General features: G+C 34.8%; 2 protein-coding genes across 2 annotated transcripts in view; one reads left to right on the plus strand and one right to left on the minus strand.

Moving 5' to 3' along the window:
• LOC306853846 (gamma-aminobutyric acid type B receptor subunit 1-like) overlaps nt 1-9801 on the plus strand; it is a gene marked incomplete at its 3' end in the record, with an annotated part of 48161 nt that extends 38360 nt beyond the window's left edge. Inside the window, exons 19-24 of the mRNA XM_079391497.1 lie at nt 1397-1504; nt 1712-1805; nt 3449-3576; nt 8225-8353; nt 9008-9151; nt 9541-9801. Coding sequence (XP_079247623.1) covers nt 1397-1504; nt 1712-1805; nt 3449-3576; nt 8225-8353; nt 9008-9151; nt 9541-9801 — 864 coding nt within the window. The remainder of the gene's footprint in view (nt 1-1396; nt 1505-1711; nt 1806-3448; nt 3577-8224; nt 8354-9007; nt 9152-9540) is intronic.
• A 4703-nt stretch (nt 9802-14504) lies between these two features.
• On the minus strand, nt 14505-17411 carry tnfb (tumor necrosis factor b (TNF superfamily, member 2)). The gene is made up of 4 exons (XM_079391507.1): nt 16956-17411; nt 16776-16836; nt 16386-16445; nt 14505-15888 (listed from the first exon to the last, which is right to left on the minus strand). Exons 1-4 carry the CDS (start codon nt 17133-17135, stop codon nt 15452-15454), a joined length of 738 nt encoding a protein of 245 aa, XP_079247633.1. The 5' UTR covers nt 17136-17411; the 3' UTR covers nt 14505-15451.
• Nucleotides 17412-17730: the final 319 nt, after the last annotated feature.

Here is a 17730-nt window from a genome sequence, read left to right on the forward strand (position 1 = left end):
TCCCAGTCTGACGGCCTGGAGGGAGCCTGCGGCTACGGATTAATGGATGGAATTGCAACTGAAAATAAGTCCACATTTGTAACACATGACTTTCGTCATGTTTGCTGATGATTGGCATTCCGCTTTCCTGTTACCCACCATGCAGCAGAGTAAACACAATTGTTATGGTGTCAGAGCAATTCTGTCGTTTACCTTGACAGGAAAATAAACATGTTATTCAGAACAGCACCTCAAATGCGGTGATTCTTAAAAAGTGTTCTGTCGCTATTTACTCACTCTTGATTCGACCCATATACTTTTACTTTTTTTTTTTTTGCTGTGGAACATAAAAGTAGAACTTATTTGAAGGTTGGGGTTGATTAAGGAGGATCGGACGATCTGTGTCTAAGTCATTCTTTACTGATAATTTTCATTGCAGCATGTTTTTGCGTAAATCTGTTACTAAAAAAAAAAAAGCTATAGTAATACTTTTATGATGTTTTAATTGTGTCTTTTGGCCTTTTACCTTTAGTTTTTTTTTTTTTTTTACCATGCTTTTTAATCTTTTACACTAATGCCTGCAAAAGAATCATGTTTACCCAAATTGTGAATATGGATTATGAAGATTATAAAACAGTGACAAGAGCATGTCTTTCTCATAAGCTGCATGCAATAAACACAACACCAGAAGTGTAGTTTGATTCATTATCATATGATTGTGACTTATGATTCGATTCAGTAACAAATAATTTTTTAAACCTGTTATTCTAAGGAACTGTTTAGAAAGACTTAAACATAAGATAATATGTACTGTTAAAGACTTAAACATAAGATAATGGTTTGAAGTTTTTGAGTCTGATGAATCATTCACTGAAATAGAATCAGTCAGGGTGGTTACTGAATCAACATATGACTCACTGAACGGTAAGAACTTAATTTCATTAATTATTATCAATGTTGAAAACAGTTGTGCTGCTTAATATTTTTGTAGAAATTGTGATCATTTTTGATGTTCATATGGCGATGTGTCTTTAAAGGTACACGTTATATACAGTATAAAATATATTTTTACTTCAAATCTTTTTATTGGTATTTTATGTGACAATATAAATTTAAATAATGATAACAAGGTAAACAATAAGAGAGTCAATTATTAATCCCTTCCACAATCCCCCCGTTCATATTAACTCAGATTACAATTTTAATAAAAGAAAAAATATATTTGAAACAAATATTCTTCAAAACTCCTTTTGTGTTCTACAGAAAAAATGACAAATAATGTCTACAACTGCTGTGACCATGCATAAATGTAACTTTTATTCCCCCCTTTAAAGTATAGCAGTTTCTCGTTAGTGTCTTGGCATTTTGCAATTGTGTATCATTGACTAACGATTATGGTCTTGTTATTTCACCGCAGCATTTGGAGCCGTGGAAGCTGTATGCGACCGTTGCAGTTCTGCTGGCTATTGATGTTCTCTCTCTGCTTATCTGGCAGATCATGGACCCTCTGCACATAACTGTGGAGGTGTGGTGACACTTGATTTTTTTCTTGTTGTTACTGTGATTTTTATGATGTGTTTCCTCTGAGATGCCTTGGAAATTTCTGCCGAGCAAGCTCATGGAAGTAGGTGTTAATGGTGAAGGATTGTAGTGCGGTGCTCTGCGGCATTGACCTCAGTCTCTGTCCTTTAAAGTGCTCTCGCTCGCTCTCTTGTTTTCTCGCTCTAAGCAGAAGTTCACCAAAGAGGCTCCTAAAGAAGATCTAGATGTGTTGATTCAGCCTCTTCTCGAGCACTGCAGTTCAGAGAAGATGAACACGTGGCTTGGTAAGTATCCAGCACTTACTCACTCTGTGCAGTCATTTTAGTGCAGTATTTTTAATTTGAAAAAACCCTAATCCTGAATATTAAACTTTGTTGTGAAACTCATGAATATGAATATTTCATAACAATAATAAATAAACATGATTTGTTTTGTGTGCATAATTTATTTTAATATTTTTCCTGTGCGCTGTGCATTTGACACACCTGGTTTATTTTAATTTTATTTATTTATATATATCTAGGAGTTTAATTATCTATACGGTTGCTTCTTGTTCTACACTGAAGTGATACAATCTGTCTTTGAAATTTAAATTAATAATTTGTTATATGCGCAAGAGTTTTTTCCAGTTCATTTTGTATTCCCCTCACCGTTTCACAACTCATTCTTTCCCTCTCTTGTTCTCTCTCTCTTCTCTATCTCTTTCTCGCACTTTTCCTCTTGCTCTGACTTCCTATCAGAGCGCCGCAGTGTAAAATTTAATTTTGTGGGTCAGTGCCCAGGTCTGGATCTCATAGCCTGACTCTCTGACAGGAAGATAATATTACAGAGAAAAAAAACCTTCCCTGAACTCTAAACGAGATTAAACTCTTAATGTGACTTATTAGTCCCTCTCTTCTTCTCTCTCCTTTATCATTCTTCCTCTTTTATTTATTTGTTTTTGTCTTTTTATTTCTTTCAGATCTTTTTAAAGATGGACATATAGACAGGACAGATATCATCTATCATTACAAACATGTCATATGTCACTTTTTAGGGCCAGAAAGATTTTTGGCAACACTTAAGAACATTTTCACCAGGTTTCATTACTGTAATATGAAAAAATATTTACTGTAATTCACAAAACATTTTGTAGTATTTAAATTGAGTCTTTTTAGGTAGCTATTCGTCGTGTTGCTTTTAATTTTTAATCTAAAAAGTCTTATAGAGTCAACCCAAAACCCAATAGACATTTATGACATCACACAAAAATATCATAAATAATAAGCTGTTTTCTGTTAGGTTTATTATACATTACTGCTCAAAAGTTTGGGGCTGGTAAGAATTATTCATGTTTTTGAAAAAAGTCACTTATTTGTTCAAAATACTCGAAAAACTAATATTTGAACTGGTTTCTATTTAATATATTTTAAAAATGGAACTTATTTCTGTGATCAAAGCTGAATTTTCAGCATCATTACTCCAGTCTTCAGTGTCACACAATACTTCAGAAATCATTCTAATATGCTGATGTTTTGCTCGATAAACATCTCTTATTATCACCTTTCAAAACAGTTGTGCTGCTTCATATTTTTGTGGAAACTGTGATGCTTTGATGATTAATGCAAAAGAACAGCATTCATTTAAAATTGAAATCTTTTATAACATTGTCTTTGCTGTCACTTTTGATCAATTTAACGCATTCTTGCTGAATACAACTATTAATTTCTTACAAAATAAATTCTTACTGATCCCAAACATCTAAATATAGAATGTGATATTATTTATGATTTTAACAAATCAACCAAATGTTAAAAAGAGCCTACATTTAAAACCAGCGCATGTATCTCAAGTAGCACAGAAATAGAAAGCATACAGTTTCCATGTGAGACAACCTCAGAGCTTTAAGAGCACTCACTATACTGTAAGTAATGCTTTCTCCCTTCAGGTGTGGTGTATGGCTACAAGGGACTTCTGCTGCTGCTGGGAATCTTTCTGGCCTACGAGACCAAGTCCATTTCCACAGAGAAGATTAATGACCATAGAGCGGTTGGCATGGCCATCTACAACGTAGCTGTAAGTCTGACTGCTGGCTATTTCTATATTCACAGCACATAATGTTCTTATAGTGTAGCCTAACTGTTGCTGACAGCCGGGAGAAACACATTTGACTGTTTCATCTAATATGTGACTCCTTTATAAATATATGACAGAAGGCTAAGTTAATTGTGAAACTGCTTATAAGCAGTGGCAGAAACTTGCATAAGTAATATAAGCTGTCGCCCGGGGCTGAAGCAGTTTCTGGGGTGGTATTGTGTTGCTCGTCCGTCTCATTGAAAATGAATTGTGACTCAGCAGGTGACTTTTTCCAAGCAGCTCCCAGTGTTTTACTTGCCACCCCCTCTCACTTCAAACGCTCTCTGTCTGCACTGTAGAAGTAGGATAAACAGTTCGCTCATGAAAAAACGTCTCTTTACCTGTTAGAGGACAAAAATGAAATCACAAAATTTTATGTTTTTTTTTTCTTGAAAAAAATGAATACTTCCCCAATGATGCAATATATTGACATTTCTAATGTTGTCTACAAAAAACTTCCATTGAAAATACATGTTGTTCTTTAAAACTTTCTATTCATCAAAGAATCCTAAAAAATATACCACCGTTTCTGCAAAAATATTAAGCAGCATGATTGTTTTCGACAGTAATAATGATAATAATAATAAAAAAATGTTTCTTGAGCAGCAAATCGGCATAATAGAATGGTTTCTGAAGGATCATGTGACACTGAAGACTGGAGTAATGATGCTCAAAATTCATCTTTACATCATAAATAAATTACATTTTAAATTATATTAAAATAGAAAGCAGTTATTTTAAATTGTACAAATATTTCACAGTATTACTGTATTGTATTTTTGATCAAATAAATGCAGTATTGGCACACATAAGAGACATATTTCAAACTATTCAAATAAACAGCCCCCAAACTTTAAAAAAAAGCGTATAATAGCTAAGTTACAGTGCGTTTTCGTTTTAAAATGGCGTTTTAGAATGAAAACGATCCTCGTCTACACTGGCGTTTCTGCTGCGTTTCAGAAACTATCTCCGTCTACACTGCACAACCAAAAACGCATGTCACGTGACTATTCGTGCAGGTACAACCATAGAGTACTACCAATGTATAGGTAGAATCCCTATTATTTAGATCGCGGACCGTCTGCGTGCTTGGAGCGGTCAAATGAGGCATCTACCTATACATATCTATGGGTACAATAATGAGCATGATGTTCTTGTTTACACGGTCATCAGGGATACACAGAGAGAATGTGGGCAGACATGCCATCGTTTTCAAAAGTCTCCGTTTTGGTCCGTTTACACTGAAACGCAACCCCGGAGTTTTCAAACTAAAACGGGGTCTGCAGCGTTTTCAAAATCTCCATTTTCGACCTCGAAAACACTGGAGTAGTGTAAACGATAGGCGTAACCGTAACAAAATGCGTTTTAAAACAAAAACGCACTAGTGTAAACGGAGCCTAAAAGTTGCTATTTTATTTAGTTTCTTACTCATTACAGATTTTATCTTGACCTTTATGACTTATTAGTGAAGTTATTCATAAAGATATAACATTTTGTATTAATTTAATTCAAGAGACTTTTTTGTTTTTTACTTTTAATTTATAGCTAGTGATTTATTGTGTGCAGTAAGGTTAAAAAGTTTAAATATACATTATACTGTGTGTGTGTGTGTATGTGTATATATATATATATTTATACGATTTACTTATTTTTATATAATTTAAATTAAATTAGTGTATTAAAATGATCTATAGCCTACAATAACGTCTCACTGTGAAAACAAAATAATAGCTATTGACGTAATGCTAATTTTACTGTAAGTGTATTTATTTGTGCCAGAAACAACATGTTCGCCTCGTGTTTGAGTCTTTTTTTAGCACAGTTTTTGAATGAGGTGTTGATTACTGGCGTTTTGTGCTTCGCTCTGAATTTCTCAACTGCTTGCAAACAGTTTGATTCCAGCAATAACTCCAAGTGCTTCGCAGGCTGATTTGCATAATTGCACCCATTTGCTCAAACTCAGACTAAAACATCCTAATGAGGAAACAAGTAACACTTCACTGGTAACACAAACGCTTTACGTCAGTCCTACAGCTATTTTTCATGAGATCAGATTAGGTCTTAGAACGCCATGTTTCTGCCATGTGTCAGGAATAACATGCCTGCTTTGATGCTACTTGAGGGTTGTTGGGTTGATCAAAAACAAAGGATTTACTGTCTGTTTTACAGTGATGCAAGATTCAGAAACAAGTCGGTAAAAGTGTCACCAGCGAGAGTGCAAATCTGATCTACGTACAGCAGAAAAAGTCTATTTTTGTTGAGCTCTCAAATGTAACAAGCAGGCCATGTTTTTGTGACTGGTAGAATAGCACAGAGCAGCTCATATGGCTCCAGTGCTGTTGAGGTCGAAGAGGAAATAGACTTGTGGTACTCTAGATGTTGTTTTGACTCCGGCCAGTCATGAGAGTCAGTTCATTGCTCGCTGTTATCTATCTGTTGAAGGTAAATACCAGTTATCTCCACTCATCGTATAAGATCTTCATCTCTCTGCCGCCTGCTGCGAGTGTTTCGACAAAATGACCTCTCTTTTTCATCAACAGTTCTTGCTCTCTTTCTCTTTCATTTCTCTCATGCTCATTCCTTTTTTCCCCACTATCTTTATCTCATCAGTTCTCATTCACACCGTTTCTGTTCTGCAAGTACATTTTTTCTTTGTTAATTAATGCCCTCTAGTGGTGATGATAGTTTGGTACACAAAGGCCTTGTTTAGACAGCAAGAACACACACACACACACGTTTGTTTGCAGAGGTGTAAAATGCTTTAGTAATTTATAGTATTATTTTGGGGGATGTAAGTTGAAAATTATTTCAACTTAAAAAGTACATTACATTTTTGTTTTATCTTATGCACATATATGGTAAACAGAAGCTCAAAAGTGTGTGCTTGATGTGAGAACCAATGATCATTGTTTTCAAGCACATTTACATTTACATTTATTCATTTAGCTGACGCTTTAATCCAAAGCGACTTACAATTGCTATATATGTCAGAGGTCGCACGCCGCTGGAGCAACTAGGGGTTAAGCGTCTTGCTCAGGGACACATTGGTGTCTCACAGTGGATTCGAACCCGGGTCTCTCACACCAAGGGCATGTGTCTTATCCACTGCGCCATCACCACCCTTAAAGCACACAGTTCTACTTCAGTTATGACTTTCATCATGGAAATGTCTGGGTTCAAATGTTCACCATCAAATCTGAGGGAGCATGTTAAGGTAGCGAAGTTGTGTTTTCCCCAAAAAAGGTTTATTCATTATTCTTTCTGTTTTGATAGAGCCATTAGCTGTGTAATATATTGGCTGAATGCACAAGATTGTGTGCAAATAAAATCAGTGATGAAAATTTAAATATAATTAATATTTTTTTGTACTGCCGTTGTACTGTGGCTGCCGTCGCATCATCCAGGTGGATGCTGCACACTGGTGGTGGTTGAGGAGAGACCCCCTACATGATTGTAAAGCATTCATATATATATATAGTATAGGATGGCATGAGGGTGGAAAGGATGGAGTTTCCTTTTAATCCCTTTCCCTGCAATTGTGTGTGTGTGTGCATGTTTATGTGGTTTATGAGGACACAAATTTGTATAATGACATGGGTATGACAGAGGTATTACAATATGAAGGTGGTTTATGAGGACACTATGTCCCCGTAATTCAAAAGGCTTAAAAAACATACTAAATGGTGTTTTTTTGAAAATCTAAAAATGCACAAAGTCTCCTGTGAGGGCTAAGTTTAGGTGTAGGGTTGGTGTAGGGCAATAGCACACACAGTTTGTTCAGTATAAAAACCATTACACCTATGGAGAGTCCCCATAAACCACAAAAACCAACGTGTGTGTGTGTGTGTTCCGCTGTGCTGCATTTTAATTGTTATCACTGCACTAGATATGTGTTTGACCTGTGCCATTGCATTTTGTTTCGTTTTCTCCCTTTAACCAAACTTCTGGATGTCTGTCAGAAAAAAAACTTTTTTTTACTTTTACTCAAGTATGTTTTTGGCCAGATACTTGTACTTTTAAATAAGTAAAAGTTTCACTGAATATCTTTACTTTCACTTTAGTAAAATGTTTGAGTACTTTTTACTGTTTGTTTGTTTTTTTCTTTTTTACATATCTGACTTAAGTCAATTTAGATTTTTATTTTGTCCGAATAGCAAAACAAACACATGAAATCTGATTTTTACAAACCCGATCAAGACCACATTTATGGGTTAAATAGATTTTTTTTCTAAATAGATTATTTTATCACCTGTAAAATGACAGTGAGTTCTAAAGATCTTATTAGAAAAACTAAATCAGTTAAATCTTCACATTAATAACGTTGTTGTGTCTTTTTACTATTTAGGTTTAATTTATTTTTATTTCAGTTTTAAATTTGATTTATTTCTTAAACTTAATTCAGTTAGATGCTAAGCAACATTTCTAACTTTAATTAAATTTTATTTATCATTTAAATTCTTAAGTGAGTCCTAACGATCTGGTTTAAGTTATATCTTCACGTTATGGCTTTGCATTTTTTTAGTTATATCTTCACAGTTATAGATTCACATTATTAACGTTATACTCTCTTTTTTGATTCTGTCTCCAGGTGCTGTGCATGATTACTGCTCCGGTGACCATGATCCTCTCCTCTCAGCAGGATGCTTCATTTGCATTTGCCTCTCTGGCCATCATCTTCTCTGTCTACATCACCCTCGTGGTGCTCTTTGTGCCCAAGGTACAAGCACTCAAATAATCCCCTGCTTCATATCACTTCCACATTCACGCTGGTTTGTCTTGATGGTAGACACCAATTTCTCATTTTGTCTGATTTCGGTTCTTTCCCTTGCTGCAGTTTCGTTTTTTGTCTCCGCTTAAGTGCATTAGGTTTATGTTTCATTTAGTTTCATTTCACTTGTAGTTTTTATTCATTTCCAGTTAATCATTTTAATGGCTCAACTAATTTCAGTTAGGAGCCAAGCAACATAAAAAATATATATATTTAAACTTTTCATGTAATATTTCTACTTAATTTTATTTCAGCTTTATTAAAAAAATATTTTAATTAGTTTATTAGTTATAACAACCCTGCTTTGCGGTCTCTTCTCACATAAGTTAATATCTTGAATCAGTATTTCATGTCCATTTCTTTATTTATCAGCTAAGTAGCCATGTAATAAGCTAGATAATGTACAAAAACAGATCTTTATCGCAGAATAAACCCTTCAGGGTGATTTATTTTGCGACTGGCTGGCTGTAAATGATCCCTTACTTATTACTCGTCCTCTCCTGCACAGCATCACCCATATGAACTATTGATTTCACTGACATTTCATAAATTCAGCGAACGTTCCCTGCGGCGTCTCATAGATTTTAACGGTCGTTTCTGCAGATACGGCGTTTGATCACTCGTGGCGAGTGGCAGTCAGAGCAGCAGGACACGCTGAAAACCGGCTCGTCCACCAACAACAACGATGAGGAGAAGTCAAGACAGCTGGAGCGCGAGAACAGGGAACTCCAGAAGATCATTCAAGAGGCACGTGCTCCTTTTCTCTCCCTCCATCCATCACTTCCTCTTCTCCTCACGAGCACACAGCTTGCGTCTTAATTAACATCATATAATAGATTAACAAATGAACACATGGAATGGGATCCCAGACGGATAGAATGAATTATTGAAATTATATCCTACTCCTCCTTGTCTTTGACCTTCTGATTTGTTCATTCATTAAGGCCAGAATTTGTTTTATATATGAGGAAATATACATGCTAGAGGAAATGTCGAAAGAATGGTTCACCCAAAAATGGAAAATGATTTACTCAGCCTCATGTGGCCCCACACAGTGTGACTTACTTTCTTCTATGGAGCAAAAAATGGAGAAGTTTAGCAAATATATAAATACTTTTTTTTTTTTTTTTGTGCAGAAGGAAGAAAGAGTGACGGAGCTGCGGAATCAGCTTGCAGAACGCCAGGCCTTGCGCTCTCGCAGACGCCCGTCTGTCCAGAACCAGAACCAGAACCACAGCGTCCCGTCGTCTCAGGCCGAACTCCCCAGCTACTCCCCCGCGACAGACAAACAGTCCCTGCCTCCGTCCTTCTCCAATTCTTCCAACCTGTACCAGGGCGAAGGCAAACTGAGCCGAAACAACTGCCACAACAGCCGTCTGCCCCTGCTGTACAAATGAGTCGGGGATGGTGGAATCTCAAGAAGGCAATGTAAAGTTGTGTCTATAGTTTATGTACTTTATTTTGAAGTCGATGAGTTTTTAACTCCACTTTTGGATTCCTGACATTCCTGACCTCCTTATGGTTCACTTTTGATAACTCCCTCTCTCAGTTATAAAAGCACATTATTATTATTTTCCGCTCCAAATACTCTACCATTCAAAGGTTTGGGGTCAGTAAGAATTTTTTTTTTTTTTTTTTTAGTATTTGAAAAAAATCCCTCACCAAGGCTGCATTTATTTGACAGTAAAAACAGTAATATTGTGATTTAAAATAATACTATTACTGTTTCTATTTTAATATATTTTAAAATGTAGTTTATTCCTGTGATCAAAGCTGAATTTTCAGCATCATTTCTCCAGTCTTCAGTGTCACATGATCCTTCAGAAATCAGTATAATATGCTGATTTGCTGCTCAAGAAATATTTATTATTATTAGCAATGGTGAAAACAATTGTGTTGCTCATTAGTGGAAACCATGATACATTTTACAGGATTCTTTGATGAATAGAAAGATATTGGATCTTTTGTGACATTATAAACATATTTACTGTCACTTTTAATCAATTTAATGCATCCTTGTTCAATAAATATATTAATTTCTTTGTCAAAATAAAAAAACCTTACTCACCCCAAACTTTTGAATGTTAGTATATAAGGAAACAAAAATTGTGTCGCACAGTCATTGAGTGTGGTGCTTTCAGACAATAGAAACCTGTGATTCCAGAAAACAGTATGTGCTTGTGCATTAATCAAACCTTCTGAATAGCACAAATAATCATATTGACTTTAGGTTATGTTGAGGCATTAACAATGGAAGGAGGATTTAAAAGCAAAAACATGAAGCATTTTTTAAACATTATTATGTTAAAACATTTTCTTTGTGATAGCAACAGTTTATTATACTAAAATCATGTAAACATGCATATCATGTGACTATTTTTGAAGCAGTGAGTATTTAAAATCAACAGTATTTTTTTTTTTTTGAAAATCCAACATTTTTGTGTTTCATTGTGAATTCAAATCTTTGCTTTAAATGTTTAGGCCTTAATGTTTCCCTTGTAAATGCCTCACTATAAGCTAAGCCTTTTAAGCATTTTAAAGAAAAAGAGGGACGAATGGGGATAAATTTTGCTAATGAATATTGTCAATTGAGCTAAACTTGTAATGTTTTATTATTAACGTAAAGGCCAGATAGATTGCTGTCCAAGTGCTAGAGAGTGACTTAAATCAGGTTTGTGCTCTGTCATTATTGTGCCCTTGACTGTAGCACTTAAATCAGAGTTCTTCAAGGGGAACTGACTGTTTTTGCAATTGGACTTCGGTAAATCCCTTCAGATAAAGCGTCTTTTAAACACTAGGACAGGGGTGTTTAGGAAGGATTGTGTGGGTGCTGGAGCCAGACCCGGTCAAACATTTCTTTGAATTATTTTGTTGAGTGACAGCGAAGGAAGAAGAGTGTGTCTCCGTGCTTCGCTTAGCATCTGACGAGACGAGACAGACCTTGCATTGCACCAACAGACAGTATTAGATGAATCGTTCTCTCTCTCATCCAGTTCACAAAGGAAATGAGACAAGGTTTTAGCCGAACCTACTTACTCCTAAAGGTATTTGACCCGGGTCTGGTCGATACTCTATTTTCCTCTTATGCCTTTTCTCCTTTAATCCCTACGGCCGTGTGCCAGGGTGCTTTAATGGCTTTTCTGTCCTTGTCTCAACCTCTCCAACTCCCGTTTTTTACAACCGTAGTAGTAGAAGTGAAGTGGAAAAGAATGAAAGAAGAGTTTGTTTTGCTCTGGACTGTAGAAAGCAAGCATCGGTTAGTTTTTTCCTCCTATTATCATCCAGTTGTGATGCAAGATTCTTCTGATGAGATCATTGCTACAGGCGTATTTGTTTGTTAAATCATCTGTGATGTTCGTGATTTGTGTGTTACGTCACAGTTTGAGTAAAAAACAAGCACAGGCCTCTTAAACAGCTTCTGTAGCTTTTGTACTTTTGGGCCAAATTTATCAAACAAACACATCTCATAACACACAACATTGTAAGATGATTTTTAATTAATGTATATTTATTTTAATTTTTTTTGGTGGGCACTCAAATTATTGATTTTATTTGCCAAATTCAAGAGCATTACTTTGTCTGTGCAATATTTATTTATTTGAGGTAATTTATTGTTTATTTAAAATAATTTTTATCATATATTGATAGTTTAAAAAATCATTTTATGCCTCTCATGAGTGACAGTGGACAGTATTGTGCTCTTCACAAATGTGACCCTGGACCACAAAACCAGTCTTAAGTCGCACGGGTATATTTGCAGCAATAGCCAAAAATATATTGTATGGGTCAAAATTATAGATTTTTATTTTATGCCAAAAATCATTAGGATATTAAGTAAAGATCATGTTCCTTGAAGATATTTTGTAAATTTCCTACAGTAAATATATCAAAACTTCATTTTTGATTAGTAATATGCATTGCTAAGAACTTCATTTGGACAACTTTAAAGGGGATTTTTTAAAGGTGAACTTTCAGATGATGTATAAATCTTAGTTTCGAAAAATGGTCCCTTATGACTGGTTTTGTGGTCCAGGGTCACAAATGTCTTTCTCCATATTATAAATTTCTTCCCCCAAATTCAAATTCAAATGCTTGGTCTGTGCAATATTTTATTTCTATATTTATTTATTTGTTGTTGTTGTTTTGTTTAGTTAATTTATTGTTTTTTTATGGTTAAAAATAATTTTGTGCCTCTTTTGATTAACAGTAAACAAATGAGTGCACAATTGTTTATATGTGTTGTAAGAATGATACCACACTTTTTGTAACATTTTAAAATGATATTTATGATCATTCTTTAACATTTAAACTGTTATGCTTGGAGACTGACCCAATTATATAATCACATAAACACTGTCATTGTGGCAGAAATCATAGAAACTATAACCATAAAACTAGATCTATAACATTTTATTGACTCTCTCCTCTTGTATTTTTTTTTTATTATTAGAAGAAGTAGAGTCAATGCTTAAACTTTTGTACCTGTGGACAATCTCTATGTATATTTAGAAATATTGCAATATTACAGTGGTGTAATATTTATTTCCTATGGTAAGACAATCACGTAATACTTGTTTACACAATAATACAATATTTTAATTTAAGTTGTGCATTGCTGCATGTTTCATTCTTGTATAAAAATACTTGTGTATAAACTAACTAACATATAAGAAGTAATGATTCACAGTTGGTGACTGGACAGCTAGGCATAGTACAGCACATAATTTTCCCTCTATATATCAACATTCTAGTAATGTAGCTCAGGGTGTGTGACTATATACTGCAACACTTGACACACGGTAAAGGTACAATCTGTAATCTCAGTGCCTTTTGAATGGATGGGATAGGTTCTTTGGAAAGATCTGTGTGGAGTCACCGCTGACGTACATGGGAGGGTTCTTGTTATTCTTAGGCATTGTTATTCTTGTTATTCTCTAAAGGCTCTCCGATTACAGCAGTTATGGATTTTCTTTGAACTGTTTAATTGTCAGGTATGTGCACTGTACCACAAGGAATTTCTTTCGATACTTCCGAACGTCAAAAAACAATGTAATTCATTTCCTTGTAATTTTTCAACTGACAAAAACTGTATGTTAAGCCTTAGAAAGTTTCTCTAAATATGCAAACTTTCTGGATGTCAACATTCAATAAACTCATTATTTTGCACTGAGAGAGCAGCCGGGATTGTTTATGATCGAGTAACAGTCTCAAGATCTGATGCAAGACATGTAAAACCCTGGACTTTGACCCCCCCCCCCCCCTAAATATATATATATATATATATATTAGTGCTGTCAAATGATTAATTGTGCTTAATTGCATCCAAAATAAAAGTTTTTGTTCACATAGTATATGTGTACTGTATATATTTACTATGTATATATAAATACATACACCCATGCATGTATAGATTTAAGTTTAAAAATGTACGTTTATATATTAAATATATTTCCATATAATATAAATTATATGAATATAAATATATAAATGTAAATATTTTCAAAATATATACTGTACATGCATGTATTTATATATATATATGTAATAAATATACACAGTACACACACATATTATGTAAACAAAAACTTTTATTTTGGATGCGATTAATTGCGATTAATCGTTTGACAGCACTAATATATATATATATTTATATATATATATATATATATATATATATATAATGTAATTTAAATACTATAAATATTTACTAAATATTTATGTTATACAGTATATATTTATTCTTATTCATTTTATTTATTTACAGGTACAAAATATATGTACAATACTAGTACAAAATATTATTTTTGTATTTTATACAAACACACATATATATATATACACACACTTTTAAAAATGTATTGGTTTTGTAAAACATTTAAACACTGCATACTGTTTGTTAGAAGTTGATCAGAAATACATGCAATTGTTACAAAGAAGCTCATAAACACGGTGCATCTTATTTAAATGCAGCTTTCTTGCACTGTTGGGTTTTTAGAATTTTAGACTTTGATATTCAAAAGAACATTGTGCTTATGCCAATCCCTATATATATATATATATATATAATTTTCTTTTTTTTTTTTTCTTTTTTTTTTTTATTATAACTGTAAGGGCATCTAACCTGTTTAATTTTTATTTTGAAAAAATAGTTTCTGGCATTTCTGACAAAAACGTTGGAGTCTGTCCAGTAGGGGGCTTTTTAGATTAAAGCCCCTCTTGGAATTCACAGTTACACCGTTGCACTAAATTGTGCATCTCCACCCTTCACAAGTGTAACCGAAAGAGTGATGCAATTCTGTTAATTCAGGGGCCTGGGCTTTTGTTCGAATCACACCTGGGAGAAAGCAGCGAATGTTCGTGAGGGAAACAACCCATGACCTCATTTCTAGCAAATAAAAGGAAGTCAGACTTTAGGAAGATAAAGAACCACTGGTCACGTACTGGAATGCAAAAAATCCCCCAGTGTGTTTATATGACCTGTCACAAGCTGCTGCTTCTTTTTGAATGCTGTTAGGAATGAGACTAGTGCATTACGTTAAATACTTAATGTTTATTCACCATTAAAATGTCAGAATCACAGGATGAGTGTCAAAAACAATTAGTACATTAGTACACTCATTTTCATCCGCTATAGCATACACAGTCATTAATAAATAGATAAATAGGACATACAAAATAAAATAAATTAAATACGCTCAAAAGTTATAAATAGATACATTTACCACAAATACCATTGTTCTTTTGAACATCTACATTCCTTACTATTTCTACAACGAAACATGTAAGATAATAAACATAATATTAGCTTAAAATAAGTATACGAATTGTAGTGCCCTTGGTATAGTGCTCATGACTGAGTACATAGTATCCAGCGCACGGCTCTCACTGCATCTAATGTGTTTTAGAATCAAAACATTATGTTACAATGCAATAAGGACTCAGCGTTAATCAAACTACTTTAAAGCAAATGCCCTGAGAACATACTTTGGAAGTTTTAACATAAAACTTGTTTTCATACTGTGCCACGCAACTCAGGTGGCTAACAAATTACAAGGCAAACACTCCAAAGAATGTTTTGGCATAATCTTCTTCGACATCGGCCACGCGGCTGGTTTTGGTTGCCAGCTTGTCGCCGTCCATGAGCTTAAAGACAGCACCCAGGTAGATGGTGCTGTATGTGGTCTTCCCATCATCTTGTGATTGGCATACGGAGTGGGCTGAATTCTGCAGAGGCTTCCACTTTTCCACCGCATCCGTATAACGCCAGATGCTGTGGCTCAGGAAGTTCTGAGCTTCATCGTCTTCATCAGCTTCGTCCAAATTGCACTGTATGGCATAGGACACTTGGCTGTATACAAAGTAAAGGCCGTCGGCGGGAATGTGAATCTCGTTGTTGGCCAGCTTGAGGCCACCCTGTTCGAACGACTGATCTACACCGCTGACCCACTTCAGAGACTTCGACTGTGGGTTGCTGTTTTTCTCACCTGCGAACAGAGAAGATAAATGTGTGAGAAAGTGACCACGGGTGTTAGAATGGTAAAAACGTAATGCAAACTCATTCTGTACCGAATATATATAATCCTAAAGTTGGAGGTCATAAACTAGTAGAAATGGGCCTGTTTATAATTTGGGTTAAAGATCACAATCTTTATCTTCAGTAGAGTATGTGATAAAGCAAGTTTACTGGAGTCTCCCCACTTCTTGCCACCCACCGAGAGCCAAATATATTACTGTATTTAAATTACGTCCTACCACACTAGGAAATCCACATTAGTTAATGTTTAATGAAAAACTCAGGCTTGTTGCAACATTCAAGCCATTGAGCAACTCTACGCCAACAAGGGCCTTTTATGAATCTCCGATTTTTTTAATCTGATAAAATGAAATTGGCTAAGAATACTAAACTCAGTCTTTTGAAATGAGATAACCTATGACGTGTATGAACCCGGTGCACAGAGGAAAGATGCAGTTTGAGACTCACCATGTAAATGAATGGCTGCTTTTGTTCTCTCAGCGATCTGCTTCAGCATTCTTCCTTGCTCTGTGGAAAAGAGGATTGGAGTCAGTTTCAAGTTTGCTTCTAACATCAGTTGCCTATTTATGTGTAAAATAATGTTTAGAAACTAGAAAAGTTTGATTTAAAACCCAAACACTGATAGTAAAATATTTTCATTCAGAAATTGCAAATGAACTTCAGATAACACATTGAGCTGAACATCAAATTTTGAAGTTTTCTTGTAAAATATACTCTTGTCATTTTTGAAAAAAATCCTAAAAAAATCGCCAGATTGTAAAATAGTTCCATGCTCTCATGAGTGGCTTTGAAAAGTGCTAACAGAAGATGGATTGCTGGGAATGTTGTGTTTTTTACCTGATGGTGTGCTGATTTGTTTCTCCGCAAAAAAGTGGGGAAGATCTTTTTGGTCCTGTTTCTGTAAAAAAAAAAAAAAAGACGTCGCAAATGTTGATTATCAAAGGCTAATTTCAAATTAGGTCACATTGTTATGTACTTGAATAATAGTATCGTCCAACACTAAAGTTTCAGTCTTACCATTAAATGCCAGGAGAAGAAAAGAGCCGCCACAGCACAGAGGGCGATAAAAGTGATAGCAGCAACTGTCTTCCATATCCAGCTTCTGGAGGGCTTCACCGGTACGGGTGCCACTGTTGTCTGATAAACTCCCCCTTCGCCGGCCTCCAGATCCTTTACTGTCATTTCGTATTTCACCATGCTGTTAGTTCTCTGAGATGTGTTCCTTTTTGAGTGAGCTTTTGAACTGAAGTTGTCTGCTCGCCATACAGTCAGTATGTGATATATATGCTAAAGATAGGGGAAACTCCAGTGATGTAAGTGCAACCAGCTTGAGGAACAGAGGTTGTTTTGAAAAGGGAAAGAACACCCTCAGCTCTCAAACGCCAACTTTCCACCCACACACTTTCACATACTAGCCTCCAGACAGCACTCACACATACACACCCTCACACTCTGCTTGCCAAATAGTAGTATAACACATCCTCTTTACACATGCTTACATTAAAATGATGCACTTTATAAGTTTAATTAATCTTATATTGCATTTATATTATGCTCAACAGATCATTAGTTAACAATGTACTTTTAAGTTAGAAATGACATGGAATTTTGATTTATGTTGAAATGCATGCATTCATAATTAAATTCTCATGATCTGTTAAGCACATCAATGGCTTTTTAAAGAATATTAAGCATTCCTAATTGTTTTAAAAAATGTAATGTAAGTACATTATTTGATTTCATATTCATAGCAATTTCATATTCTCCTCTCTGATTTCACAATAAAACCTGA

The sequence above is a fragment of the Barbus barbus genome, assembly GCF_936440315.1.
Source record: "Barbus barbus genome assembly, chromosome: 34".
Lineage (NCBI taxonomy): Eukaryota > Metazoa > Chordata > Actinopteri > Cypriniformes > Cyprinidae > Barbus > Barbus barbus.